Source organism: Notolepis coatsorum, assembly GCF_963971535.1.
Source record: "Notolepis coatsorum genome assembly, chromosome: 5".
Taxonomy (NCBI): Eukaryota; Metazoa; Chordata; class Actinopteri; order Aulopiformes; family Paralepididae; genus Notolepis; species Notolepis coatsorum.
The window spans coordinates 177,356,715-177,371,300 of record NC_140169.1 but is presented as its reverse complement, the minus strand read 5'-3'; the positions used below and the strand labels follow the sequence as shown (position 1 = coordinate 177,371,300).

Here is a 14,586-nt window from a genome sequence, read left to right as displayed (position 1 = left end):
GCACAGCCCCATCCTCCGTTCTCAGGTTTGATACCGACCCTATTGTCAGGGTCGGACGCGGTGACAGCCCTGGCCGACGAGATCCAATCTCTGTTGGCGAAGCAGGCCGTCGTTGTGGTCCCGAGCGAGGACGCAATGTCAGGCGTCTACTCCCGTTATTTTCTGGTGCCCAAGAAAACAGGGGGGGTCAGACCTATACTGGATCTGTCCGCGTTCAATCGGTTGATTGTAACGAGACCATTCAGGATGTTGACCGTCCAACTCCTTCTGCTTGCTGTCAGGAGGGGGGACTGGTTCACCTCCATAGACCTGAAGGATGCGTATTTTCACGTTCCTATTTTTCCTCCTCACAGGAGGTTCCTACGGTTCCTGTTTCAGGGCGTAGCGTACGAGTACCACAGAATGCCGTTCGGGTATTCTCTGGCTCCCCGCACATTCACCAAGTGCGTGGCGGCTGCTCTGGGGCCTTTACGTCACCAGGGGATACGAGTCCTATTCTATCTCGACGACATTCTACTCCTCAGCCGTTCAGAGGAGGTTGCCAGGTCTCATACTCGGCTGGTGGTGGAATTCCTCACCAGCCTGGGTTTTGCTGTGAATTGGAAGAAGAGTACCCCTCTTCCCAGTCAACAGGTGGAGTACTTGGGCTTGACCTTGAGGTCGAGGCCCATGCTTGCGACCCTCTCGGAGCAGCGTCGGTGGGTTCTCCGTCACGCGCTCGAGGGTTTCCGTCTGGGAGGGACGGTTACGGCGCTGCAGGTGATGCATCTGCTGGGCCTTATGTCGGCTGCTCACGTGGTGGTTCCTCTTGGCCTCCTCTTTATGAGGAGGATACAGAGGTGGTTTATCTCTTTGAGACTGGATCCAGTGAGGGACAAGAGGAAACGGTTGACAGTTCCTTTGTCGATATGGGGGGACCTCACCCATTGGAGGAGGCTAGGTATCCTCTCCGTTGGGGTCCCCATGGGCGGCAGGAGCTCACACGTCACGGTCTTCACCGACGCCTCTCTCACAGGTTGGGGAGGGGTGCTTCGGTCTCATGCAGTGGGGGGCAGATGGACAGGTCATGCTGGCCAGGTTACCCTGCATATCAATGTGTTGGAGTTGAAGGCGGTTCTTCTGGTCCTTCAACGGCTCCACCACCTTGTGGTGGGCAGGCACGTTTTGATCAGGACGGACAATGTGACGGCGGCGGCGTATATCAACAGGCAGGGTGAGACTCGTTCCGCCCGCCTGCTCCGGGCGGCGCGCGAACTGCTGCTATGGGCATCCCGCAGGCTGCGCAGTCTGAGGGCGCTCCTCGTTCCTGGTACGGAGAATGTGGGGGCGGATGTAATGTCTCGGGGCGGTCTTCGTCGCGACGAGTGGGAACTCCGCTCCGACATAGTCAGGCAGATTTGGGATCGGTTCGGGGAGGCCTCGGTAGATCTGTTTGCGTGCCGACGTTCTCACAAGTGCCCCTCGTGGGGTGGCTGCCTCTGCCGCCCTCCTGGGTGGGGCCTCGGTGGAGGACATCTGTGCTGCGGCTTCGTGGTCCTCCCCGGGCCCCTTTGTTAGGTTTTACCTCATGGACATGACCGGGGGTTCTGTCTCCCAGGCGGTTCTGGGGTCTGTGGCCTTTCCTGCTTCCCGTCCTTTGGTTGGGTAGCAGGGGTGTATGGGTATGGGCCACAGTGTGTTGAGTCACACGTGGTTCCGCCTGTACGGTGTGTTCAAGGGGTTCTAGTTTCCCTCTTGTTCGCATTTCAGGTGGAGTTGACTGCGCCCCCCCTTCGTTAGGGAGGATGGGGTGACAGGGCTCCCCGCACCCCTTGATGTGGGCTTACGGGTCCTCAGGGGGTACATTTGTCGGGCTTCGCGTCCGCTCTTCCCCATATCTCATAAGGCTCAGAGCGGGACGCGATAGCAAATACGGCATATAACGATAGGTTATGTAGATAACCTAGTTATATTAGTATTGGCTGAGCGTCCCGCTCTGCGCGGCCCTGAGTTCCCTCTTGAGGAATCTTTTCCTGGGACGGGTTTTTTGGCGAGGAAGGATGTGTGGTGACCAGAGTCACTGCTATATGGGCGGTGCCACCATGGGGGCGGAGCCCCATACAGGTGGGGTGCATGTCGTTTTTTGTACGTGGGAGATACAATAGGTATCATAGGAGATAGGGATATCTCATAAGGCTCAGAGCGGGACGCTCAGCCAATACTAATATAACTAGGTTATCTACATAACCTATCGTTATTGTTCGTTGAGCATCCTGATTAGGGATGCCCCCCGGACCCCGGTTTTAAACGGGAACCGGTACTATATTAGAAAATACCGGAGTATTTATAAGCTCTGACGTCCTCGGTACTGCTATCGATACTCTAGAGAAATTATTATTATTATTATTATTATTTAAAAGTTGCGAACGATCCTCTCTGTCTCTGCACGAGAAGCGAGCCGCAGCCAGCGAGTCAATTATTACACACACTCCTCGCGAGTCGCTCGCTAGTGCTACACATAGACATACGGGTACTACATACGGGTACTCCTTAATGAAAGTGCTCCCCGACGCCCCGTGCTATAGCGCGCGGCACACAGACAGCAGCTCTGCATGCACTGAGTCGTGATCATGGCGGATAGAGCGAAGCGTTCTAAAGTATGGATATACTTTACAAGGGTCAATGCCGACAATGCACGTTGCCACAAGTGCAACAAAACATTTGCCAGTAAGGGTGGCAATACGAGCAAATCAATTTATCAAAACATCTGTTGGCAAAACATGATATTAGTGTGCAGAAATGCGCGTATTCGACTGCCTTGCGCGCAGTGTTCCATCTGCATCCACTGCAGCCGTAACCGTAAGCCAAGATACGGAGTTGCCTAGGCTAATAACGAATTATTACAAATAGGCTAATAAACAAAACAATTGTTTAGCTACAAATACTACAATCTAAACTTTTTATAGATCGTCAAGCTGAGGCGTCAGCCACTATGTCCCAGCCCAGTGAGCCCAGGGCCACTACACATCCTCCCTCTACCTCCCTCCACCACCCAAAGTCCTTTCTCCCTAGCAGCTAGAGGAAGGATGACAGAGGATAGGGTGAACGAGTGTCACAGTTCTGTTAGCCTTTTGCATTTGTTGTTTATTATAAAAAGTCTATAATTCAGAGTCAGACACATTTAAAACATTGTTGCTGCTGTTGCTGAAGAAATTATATTAATTTATTATATTTATTTATAAAGTTATATAAAAGAACATTGCTGCTGCTGTTGCTGAAGAAATTATATTTATTTATAATACTTATTTATAAAGTTGTATTTATAAATAATAAAGCAATGTTGATTCTGTTCTTAATTAATTGTCTTTTTTTCTTGCAAAAAAAGAACCAAAAAGAACCGATAAGAGTATCGATAAAGTACCGAACCGTTAAGCAGTATCGATAAGAGTAGTAGTATCGATAAAATCCTAACGATACCCATCCCTAATCCTGATGGCCTGGGGATAGAAGCTTCTTCTGAGTCTCTCTGTGCTTGCCATGAGACTCCTGTATCGCTTGCCTGACCGCAGCAGTTCAAAGAGGCAGTTGTTTGGGTGGCTCGAGTCTTTGATAATTCTCTTAGCCTTGCCCATGCACCGCTTGTTGTAAATGCCCTGCAGAGTGTGAAGCCCCCCTCCAATTGTGCTTTCGGCTGAGCAGGCCACTCTCTGTAGTCTGCTACGGTCTTGTGCGGTGCTATTCCCAAACCAGGAGGTGATATTGCCAGTCAGTATGCTCTCTATTGTGCATGAATAGAAGTTCTTAAGGATCTTCTGACTGACTCGGAACTTCCTTAGGCGTCTGAGGAAGTAGAGGCGTTGCCGTGCCTTCTTCACAACACTGTCAATGTGTGAGGTCCATGTCAAGTCCTCGGATATGTGGACTCCAAGGTACTTAAAACTGTTCACTCTCTCGACCGGTGCCCCGTCGATGCTGAGGGGGCTGTAGTCCCTGACCCCCGACCTCCTAAAGTCCACAATCATCTCCTTTGTTTGGCTGACGTTCAGGGAGAGGCTGTTCTCTTGACACCATCCCGCTAGAACCTTGACCTCCTCCAGGTAGGCCCTCTCGTCGTTTTTGCAGAGATCAGGCCCACCACTACTGTGTCGCAAATTTGATGATTGTGTTGTTTTTCCGCTGTGCCACACAGTCATGTGTGTACAGGGAGTAGAGGAGGGGACTCAGTACACATCCCTGGGGGGCCCCTATGTTGAGAGTGATGGATGAGGAGGTGCAGTTGCCTGCTCTCACCACCTGGGGTCTGCCCGTCAGGAAGTCCAAGACCCACTGGCAGAGGTCATAGTTCAAGCCCAGGTCCCTGAGCTTGGCTATGAGTTTGGAGGGGACTATGGTATTGAATGCTGAGCTGTAGTCGATGAACAGCATTCTCACATAGTTCCCCTGCCTCTTGTCCAGGTGTGATGCTGCTGTGTGCAGCACATGGGCTATGGCGTCCTCCGTGGACCTGTTGGCGCGGTATGCAAATTGCAGGGGGTCCAGGTTGATGGGGAGGGAGGAGCAGATGTAGCCCTTCACTAGCTTCTCAAAGCACTTCATGGCTATGGAGGTGAGAGCTACAGGGCGGTAGTCATTGAGGCAAGCAGGCTTGGATATTTTGGGTACAGGGATAATAGTGGACTTCTTCAGACAGGTGGGGATGACAGCCTGTTCCAAGGACAGATTAAATATGTCAGTGAATACCGGGGCCAGTTGGTCGGCACAGACTAAAGGTTAGGTTAAGTGGTATGTGGTCCAGCTTTGCTGCTCTGAGTAATTGTTATGTTAAAGTGGTATGTGGTCCTGTTATGCTGAGTTAAAAAGTACAATATTTGCTTTGAAATGTAGTCGAGTAAAAGAATAAAAGTTCCCTAAAATGTACAAATACAAGTAGCTCAAGTATTTGAGTAAAAAATACTTACTTTCCACCACTGTGCGTCATCAACTCCTGTAATCGGCTCCCTGGCAACACTTTACAACATGCCAATGACTGAGTCAGCCTTGTATTGTAGGTGAGATACCTATGCAAATATTTCTTTCCCCTGTGAATCTCTTTACAGTTACATCAGTATTGTGCTGTCACAACAGTTCCATGTTTGTAGGTTAAGTATTCAATGTTCGCTGTTGGCCAATTGTCATCTCTTTATAATCAGGAAATATAACAAAAATGATAAGTTGAGAAGACTAGCGGTGATTCTATGCACAGATTTCCAGCAAATCTCTTAGTTACAACAAGAGTTTGTTAACAATGTTGGTGAAATATTTAGAATGGCTGGTCTAAAGTAGGGGCAGAAGGGATGGGTACCTTTCACATTTGAACCGGTACCGGTACCTGTGAATCGATACCGGTACCCAACGGTACCCTTTTTCTGTACTTTACTCTCTAAAAATGTAATCTACCTACCTCAGTTGTAAAAAAAAAAAATTCAAAACTTAATATTTAATAAATAAATAATGTATTATTATTACTTTATCATTATTTACATCTTACTGATGTAAAGCACTTTGAACTGCAATCCCCTGTATGAAAGGTGCTATACAAATAGTTATTATTATTTATAACAATATATATATATATATATACAGTCACACACATATCTTTAAATAAATGTTATGTTTATTTAAAAAAAAGTTTTACAAATTAACTAAAAAGGTACACATCTATATATTTAAATACAAGATAAATAAAGGTATTGTATTTGACAAAATAACAAGTATAAAACAAGGGTAAACAAACCACTCTAGCAGCAATTAACTATTCTGCTGATAATATTTTTTTTAAATACACATCTATATATTTTAATAACAAATAAATTAAAGTATTTTACAAGTGATTAAACAAACAAACAATCTAGCAGCAATGAACTACTCTGCTGCTGATTGAGTATTCTAGCAGTTCTTTTTCAGAAAGATTAACACGTTCACTCTCTCTGGTAAGAGCTGAGCCCGTTCCACACTCACTGTGTCCCCCCGCTTTGGAGAAGACTCGCTCTGCGGTGTGTTTTGGTCTTACATAACAGCCTAATTTGTGGCTTGTTTACCGACGTCACAGCCACTACTCTTGGCTTGCACTGTAGCCTAGGGAGCTAACGTTATGTCCGACGATTAGCTAACGTTAGCTTAATAACGTTAAATGGGTTACAAATATGTGGAACTATGGAAGGAGTAAGCCGGCCGCTAAAAATAAAACCCACCGCCGCAGCGCGAGCACATAACAAAAGAAAGTTTAGAGAGGAGTGGAAGTTTGGAGATAGTGGTGTGGCTAGGCTAACAGCTAATGTCAGAGCAGAGGTGGAAACCGAGCTACACATTCTGAGCTACACCTGCTCACTGTACCAAGATATCAGAGACATAAACTCCCCATTAATTGCAAACACCCAAAGAGAGTTTGAAAACATGTATTGTGCACGTGTCGTTGACATGAACGTGGGCTTTCGTTTTGCGGTAAACAAAGCATGATATCATCGGAATTTTTTTTGCATTACCGAAAATTGCCACCGTTGGATCTCACGTGAATCGATACACGGTAGTAGGTACCCTTAAAAGTACCGAATTCGGTACCCATCCCTGTCAGAACACACAGAGGAGATAATCCAAACAAGGATTTTAACATTTTTGAAATACTTGCAGATTTTAGAGACCATTCACGACTGTAGAAGTAAAATTGGATGTGGCGGCGATTTATCACTTGACTTTCTCTGTCCTCTCTTTCCGAGCTGCAGAATATTACACGCTCGAATATGACTTGTAGTTCAGGAAAACCTGCTATATTTTGGGTCCAGCTGGGAAATGAAATGCTCAGAGCGGTTCAAAATGAAGTGCGCAAACCGAAACGGAAGCTGTTCTATGTCGGTGGAAAAGGCTGCATTCATAAAGTTCTATTATTATTATTATTATTATTATTATTATTATTATTATTATTATTATTATTATTATTATTATTATTATTATTATTATTATTATTATTATTATTATTATTATTATTATTATTATTATTATTATTATTATTATTATTATTAATAACCTCCCTTGTATGTCCTCTTTCCTCAGGCCCTGTTGAAGATGGACTGCCAGGGTCTGGTGGCCAGACTAGTCATGGACTTTGTCCTGCTCACCACGGCTGTGGAGGTGGCCGTGCGGTGGAGAGAGTTAGCCGAGAGGCTCGCCAAGGTCTCCCGGCAGCAGATGGACGCCTACGAGGCGCCGCACCGCGACAAGAATGGCGTAGTGGACAGTGAGGTAAATCGCCTGGGTTAGAATAGTCCGAGTCGAGTCTCCAGTCGTCCCCAGTGTTCGAGTCCGAGTCACCAAAGAAGAGTCCGAGTCGAGTCCCTATTACCCTAGTCCGAGTCCAAGTCATCAAGGTTGAGTCCACTCCATTCTGGCAGTCAAAGGAGCTGACGTACAAATAAAAAAAAGGTCTACATTAAACATAAATGACACAGCGGTCAGCATTTCAAAGGGAGTTTATTGCATTTGTGACAAATACACTAGCTATCAATATCTTATGCCAAATGATTAGAAAATATATATATATAAATTTTTTTTTATCTACTTTTTCTCCCCATTTTCTATTTTTCCTCCCATCCCAATTTCGGATTATCCAATTCCACCCTCCCCTGTCTCAAACGTTGTTAGACCATGCCTCCCACTGGTCGGCTGCAATGTGGACCAAGCCTTGCATCACGTGTCCCCTCCGGTACACGAGGAGGCAGCCGTCGCATCGTTTCACCTGCACAGCGCGATCTCTCAGCGGCGAGGAGTAATACGAGGGGGAGGCTCACGCTGCCCCCGTTACTTCCTGATTCTGCTGTACAGGCGCACCAACCGACCTGTGGGAGTCGCTGTCAACAGCGTCCGATCCCCACCGAGAATTCTTTTTTTTTAAATAGAAATTAACAACTGGGGAGGCTCACGCTGCCCCCGTTACTTCCTGATTCTGCTGTACAGGCGCACCAACCGACCTGTGGGAGTCGCTGTCAACAGCGTCCGATCCCCACCGAGAATTCTTTTTTTTTAAATAGAAATTAACAACTGTATTTATCAATGAACAAGTCCGAGTTCTCGTCTGCACCTTCCAAGTCCGAATGCAGTCAATGCCAGAGTCCAAGTCCGAGTCATCATCAGTGCTCAGGTCCAAGTCGTACCTGGATAACTGAGTTAGCCGGATAACTTTCGGTCAAGCCTGACTTAAGCCGGACCTTCCCATTCCCCGAAGCTCGATTGTCTAAATCACCATGACAACAGATCAAAAAGTTTGAGCCTGGTCGGGAGCAGGGTTAACTTCAGTTAGCCGGATGAACCATGGCCACGCCCCCGCAAAGAAATGACAGCTCGCTTCCTGTAATGATTCTCACAGTCTAGGATCTGCATTATACCATTCTGAATTACGTTTCTGTGCTTCGTTTTCCTAGAGGGGGCTTTTGAAATGTATAATAATAGAACTAAATGCTGATAATAAATCATATTGAGCCTATAGATTTTCTTTGTCCTAAATAAAATAATGCACGTCATATACGGCGCTCGGAGTCGCGATACACGCTGCATGTGGTTATTTTAATAACAGCACATTGCAAATGTGAATCCCGCGGGGATATTTTTAATGAATGAAACCTATCGGCCGTTTGGCTCTGATTAGTTTCATATATTCTCCGCTGTAGATTTGCTTAACGGAGCGCCGGATTGTGTTTCATTCAAGCATAAAATTGAAGTGTCTATGCGGGGATTGTGGTTTTTGTGTGATATTGTAACTGGGATTAAAATGTCTGATGAGATGCGCTGTTTGACGGATTTGAGAAATTGAATGAGCCGTTGACGTCACATTAATGCATTTGAGAATAAAGAGATACAACTTCATTTTTTGGTCAGAAAAATATTCTAAACACGGGTCTCTCGTTCATTAATGGATAGACAATGAATCTATCCCGTCTGGCACAGTGGCGCAGCGGTAGTGCTCAATCCTGGCAACTGGGCGACCGGTGTTCGAAACCCTGCGTTTCCAATATAATTTTTTGGAATATAATATTAATGATTATACGCAAAAGTAGCCTAGTTTTAAGTTAAAATATTATAAATCTACATGCATTGAGGATGTCATTCTTTATATAGCTCTCAACGTGCACCAAATTGAATTATTCCTACATTGCAAAAAGAAGGGAAAGACTAGGATTCGAACCCGGGCCGTCTGCGTGAAAGTCAAAAGCAGAAACCGTTACACCACAGTGGAGATAAGTAAAAGATCCACCATACATCAATCAATGGGTAAGAAAGCCGTATCCTTATTCTCTAACAGTTTAACTAATTATTTTCGCTAGCAAGATCTCATTTGATTATACAATCCATAAACCTACTGCCAGCAGGCAAGTTTAAAGAAATATAATCTGATTGATTGAGGTAATGAGGGACTTAAAATTAGCCTATAGATAACGCATTTAACTTGTCGGCGAGGCTAATTGAGCCATACTGCAATCTGTTAATAAAGTTTTAAATCAATTAATCAATCAATGCCGTTAGAAGATCAGGATCTCTGCTATCGATACGTGCTGGCTTTTCAACTGAAGCGGCCGCGCGCACTTATCCTGGGTCTCAAGTCTGGTTCGAGTTAACGAGACTGAATCCACCTTCGAGGAACAGAAAAATCCCGGCTTCAAACATCGGGTTAACTGAATCTGGATAATGGGACTCTTGATCGACTTAGTTGAACCAGGTACGGGGAATAGGGCCCTGGACTCGAGTGCTACAACAACACTGGTTTCAAGATTGTTCAACTGCAGTGGATCATCAAGGTCATCACTGCACAGACTGGCGTGTGTCCATGTGTTGGTCTTCTCGGGTTGCCTCTGTGGACCTAAATAACCGTCCTCTTCTTTCTTTCTAAGATGAGGGAATATAATATTACTCCAGTTTTAGCTTCACTGCATTGGCTCCCGGTTGTCTTTAGGATTGATTTTAAAATTATTTTGCTTGTTTTTAAAGCTCTTAATGGTCTGGCACCATCTTATCTCTGCGACTGCTTACATAGATATGTTCCAAACCGCCCCCTCAGGTCCTCTAGTGCGGACCTGCTCGAAGTGCTTACAATGAAATATAAAAAATATGGCGAAGCAGCTTTTTGTTTCTATGGGCCAACGACGGCGTGGAATAATCTCCCACTACATATAAAACAGGCAGCCTCTGTGGATAGCTTTAAAGCACAGCTCATGACATATTTTTATATTCTCGCTTTTAGCTGATTTTAAAATCCCTGTTGTCATTTATGCTTTTTAGCAATTTTCTTAATCATGTTTTGCTGGTCTTAAAATCCTGCTTTTCTTTTCTTTACTTTTTTTTTTGCTTTATTGTCAAATGTTGTGTTTTTATTTCTTTGCTCTGTTAAGCACTTTGAGCTGCACTCCGTGTATGAAAGGTGCTATATAAATAAAGATTATTATTTCTATCCCTCTCTTTCTGTGTCCGTCCGCAGGCCATGTGGAAGCCGGCCTATGACTTCCTAGTGACGTGGGCCGCCCAGATCGGCGACAGCTACCGGGATGTGATCCAGGAGTTGCATATGGGCCTGGACAAGATGAAGAGCCCCATCACTAAGCGTTGGAAGCATCTGACGGGCACACTCATCCTTGTCAACTGCCTGGACGCACTCCGGAGCTCCGCTTTCAGCCCCGCCTCTGAGGACGACTGTGCCATCTAGGCCCAGCTGTGTCGCTCAACTCGCTTCACTCGGTTGGGATGTTTTTTCTACGCATGTCGTCACCTTTGTCTTGAGATTCGGCGGCAACGGCCGCCTGCTTCCACTAAATGCCACTACTACTACTGTTTTGTTTTTTTCTTCCTCGCCTCAGCCTTCAGACCCTCATACCCTGAGGGAATAATCGCTAGACCTCTCCCGTTTCTATGGCCGCCAGCCAAACTACACAACGCTGTATGTAGCTCTCAGTATTCACAAAGACTATTTTTAATAGTTCTTGTCTTGCATAGTATGTATTTTTGTACTCTAAATATATAGCACAGCATTTCTTTTTAAAACACCACTTTAAATATTTGGTGGAGAACTGTGGATTGAATGCTTAAAAAAAAGACACTTTTTTTAAAGAAAATACACTTTTAAAAATGGTATCCTTGTCACGGTAGCCTTGTCATGTGTGTCAAAACCAGCAAAAGTTATGTATTTATTTATGTGGATTAAGATGAAAATGTTCAGGGTTCCTCCTACTGTGGTCAACTTTGTTTCAGATATTATGTCTGGTTACAATGCATATCTCCAGGACTCTCTGTGCATCAAACATATACAAACAAAGGATCTGTGCATCATATACAGTGAGCTCCACAAGGTTTTGGACAACACAATATATTGTTTGATGTTTTGGTTCCATGAACAGCTGCAAAGATTACAGCCCAATTCCCTCCCTTCCCATTTTAGGGTACCAAAGATATTTGGACTCATTAATATCGTACTACCCAAGTATCAGTATTTAGCATTTCAGTGTGTATCTCTTAATTGTATTCAGCTGTGACTAATTAAAAGCAGAATATTATCCAAGCAGACATCTGATCATGATTCTGTCACTCATTATGAAGATTTGTATGAGAAGCTTGGTATGGCTTTTTCCCACAGAATTGGCCACAGAATTGAGAAACAGCTCCTTGAGTCTATTTCTAAGCTCTTTAACAGGAATGTAGTGAATAAAGGCTCGTTTGATATCGGATTATTGTTTATTGACACACATTTTGCCAAACATGTAATTTATTTAGAGTCAAGTCACAGCAGAGTCACCATACAGCTACTTTGGAATGCAAAAGAAACTGATGTTTACGAGTTGTATACTTTTATAAGATATCACAAGTCTGGTGCTGTTTATGAGTTGTAGACTTCTATAAGATATCACAAGTCTGGTGATGTTTATGAGTTGTAGACTTCTATAAGATATGACGAGTCTGGTGAGATTTATGAGTTGTAGACTTCTATTAAGATATCAAGTCTATTGATGTTGAGTTGTACACTATACGGCATGTTATTGCATCGTACATTTTTGTAACTGCACAAGCTACTTGAACTAATATAATCCTAATTCAATCTTAATCCGTCTAAATATTTGTGTAGGCCTACTCTAAATGGGGGAATATGTACAAAACGTTGAGTTCTTTAAAGTAACTGTTCATCCAATTTGAAAATTCCCACAATCATGTCTATTTTATGGAGCCAAATCATCATGTCACAAAATATTTATGGGGCCCACTATAGATAATTGAATGACCTTTTACTGTTGGGCTTTTTATCAATCTCTTCACTAAGCAGGTGACTATTTGTCACCTACTTAAAATGAGACCATTTGCCATCTCCTGGCTTGCATTTGCTTTAATGCTACCTTTTTGAAGTACTTTGTACCAAAGCTTGTGAAAAACGTAATATCGCTCTACATATAAATGAACACACAGATGACCTATAGTTCAATGTCAAACCACTGCTGTAACCATGCCAACTATCTTATCAAATGGTTCCGAGTAATATTTGTCTCTGTGTGTTGTATGTATTCAGTGCTGAGGACTATATACCGTATTTACCGTGTCCAGTGGTGAGTTTCAAAACCATCTTTGGCACCCAGTTTTGTGACTGCATACTTTTGTGGATGGAATATCTCAAATAAAATGTAAATATTTGTATGCATCGTTTGTACAAAAGACGACGTCTGACTGATGACTGTTGCCCTGATATCATTCCTGTCAGTTTCAGTCTTGTTCTGGAATTGGATTTCCCTGTACAACAAGCGCCCTGCAAAACACACAGCATCACAGCGGAGAATTTGTTCGTCTCATCTGAAAGCAAAGTGACAGGCTGTTATGTTTAGTGTGTCAGCGTTCCGTTTGCGCTGACCCCCCCCCCCCCCCCCCCAAAAAGAAAAACCCACGAGAACATGCAGCTGAAAACAAACAGCGAGAGGAACAAAGGAAAGATGGAGAGATACGAGACGGGCTGTCGGGTACAGACAGTGAGAGCAAGGTCAACACCGACTGCAGAGAGACATGTCGAGCCGAGGGGAGAGGGAACCCGCAGTGGAAGGATTAGCGAGAGGAGGGATATGTGATAGTTTCAGTCTTGATGACCTCCAGCAGGCCACACTGCTTATCACGCCCCTGCCCCGCCTCGCGCTCCTCCACGCGTCTGATGTCGAAAGCATCAAGTCTACAGTTCCAGCAAAACGTTTTAGAGGCTGTCTATCTCTCACTCTTCCCCCCTAGCTCCCTAGCTTGCTTGCTCTCTCTCCCTCTCTCTCTCTCTCTCTCTCTCTCTCTCTCTCTCTCTCTCTCTCTCTCTCTCTCTCTCTCTCTCTCTCTCTCTCTCTCTCTGTGCTGTAAGAAAAAAAGCAAGCAGACTTTAATTAAATACACAGATTAATGGAGGAGAAAAAAAGGAACCAAAGGAGTGGAATTAATTACAGCAGAATATGGGCAGACGTGCATCAAATCCCTGCTTGGGGTGCCTGTAATGAGCTCCCCCCGGGGTGACGGCTGGCCTGGCACCTCACACACACAGCAACTTTCAGTCACGAACTCTCGTCATAATAAAACCAATTATAGTGACAAATGGTTTTGGATAAGTATTTGGACGGTGTAGGCCTCTTCCCTCAAGATGCTCTCGGTACAAAAACCGTGCAAGCCTGCGATGGATTTGGCTCAGAGCGCAAATAAACCCCCTCCCACCCATGGGAACATCCTGAGCAGAGCCTTAACAATGACATCCTCTGATGATGTGATGTTGCTGACACATGAGACATTAACCATTTCACTGCCGCACTACCAAAATGGTTAACCCTTTCACTGCGACAATACAGAAGGTTAACCCTTTCACTGCCACATGACAGCAGGTTAACCCTTTCACTACCACACTACAGAAGGTTAACCCTTTACTATCACACCACTAGTGTGATAGTAAAGGGTTAACCTTCTGTAGTGTGGTAGTTTTGATTGATTGATTGAAAATGTTATTAACAGATTGCAGAATGGGTACAATACAGTACGGCTCAATACACACAATTGTTAAGGGCATGCAGACCAGAGAAAGACTTTCGTCTTGTTTACATCAGGGTCCCCCATTTTCAATTCATCATAACATAATATGACACACATGACATACAGATAGATGAACTGAAGCCAGCATGACACGTAGAGAACATATCTAGATGATAAAATAGATTGATGCTGGGGTGTGGTGGGTGTTATGATTAGGTGTACTGTACATTCTGAACAGCTGTTCGGAATGATTGGCGCGTGTGTATGACTTCTGTGTGCTGCATGAACTAGCGCTAAGCTACATTTCTTCACTCTGGTTTCAGAATTTTCTGTCATATCCCGTGTGTGTTTGTGCAACCTATTATCCAGGGGTATGTTAGTTTGGCTGTAACGGTTTCACTAAGCCAGAACACAGGTGCTGCAGAGTGCAGACACAAACAAGCAGAGATGATGTGGAATCAGAGTATAACCCAAATGTCGGGTGTATTTAATGAGAAAAGAAGAGTAACAGAATCCAGTCGCTAGACAGTCTAGGGAGTGAGCGGGTACAGGGTACTCCGACGAGCG

General features: G+C 44.6%; 1 protein-coding gene across 1 annotated transcript in view; it reads left to right on the top strand.

Annotated features, from left to right (window-relative positions):
* LOC311229116 (SH3 domain-binding protein 4) overlaps nucleotides 1–12,673 on the top strand; it is an 82,737-nt gene extending 70,064 nt beyond the window's left edge. Inside the window, exons 4-5 of the mRNA XM_084315135.1 lie at nucleotides 7,066–7,254; nucleotides 10,478–12,673. Coding sequence (XP_084171261.1) covers nucleotides 7,066–7,254; nucleotides 10,478–10,702 — 414 coding nt within the window. The 3' untranslated portion in view covers nucleotides 10,703–12,673. The remainder of the gene's footprint in view (nucleotides 1–7,065; nucleotides 7,255–10,477) is intronic.
* Nucleotides 12,674–14,586: the final 1,913 nt, after the last annotated feature.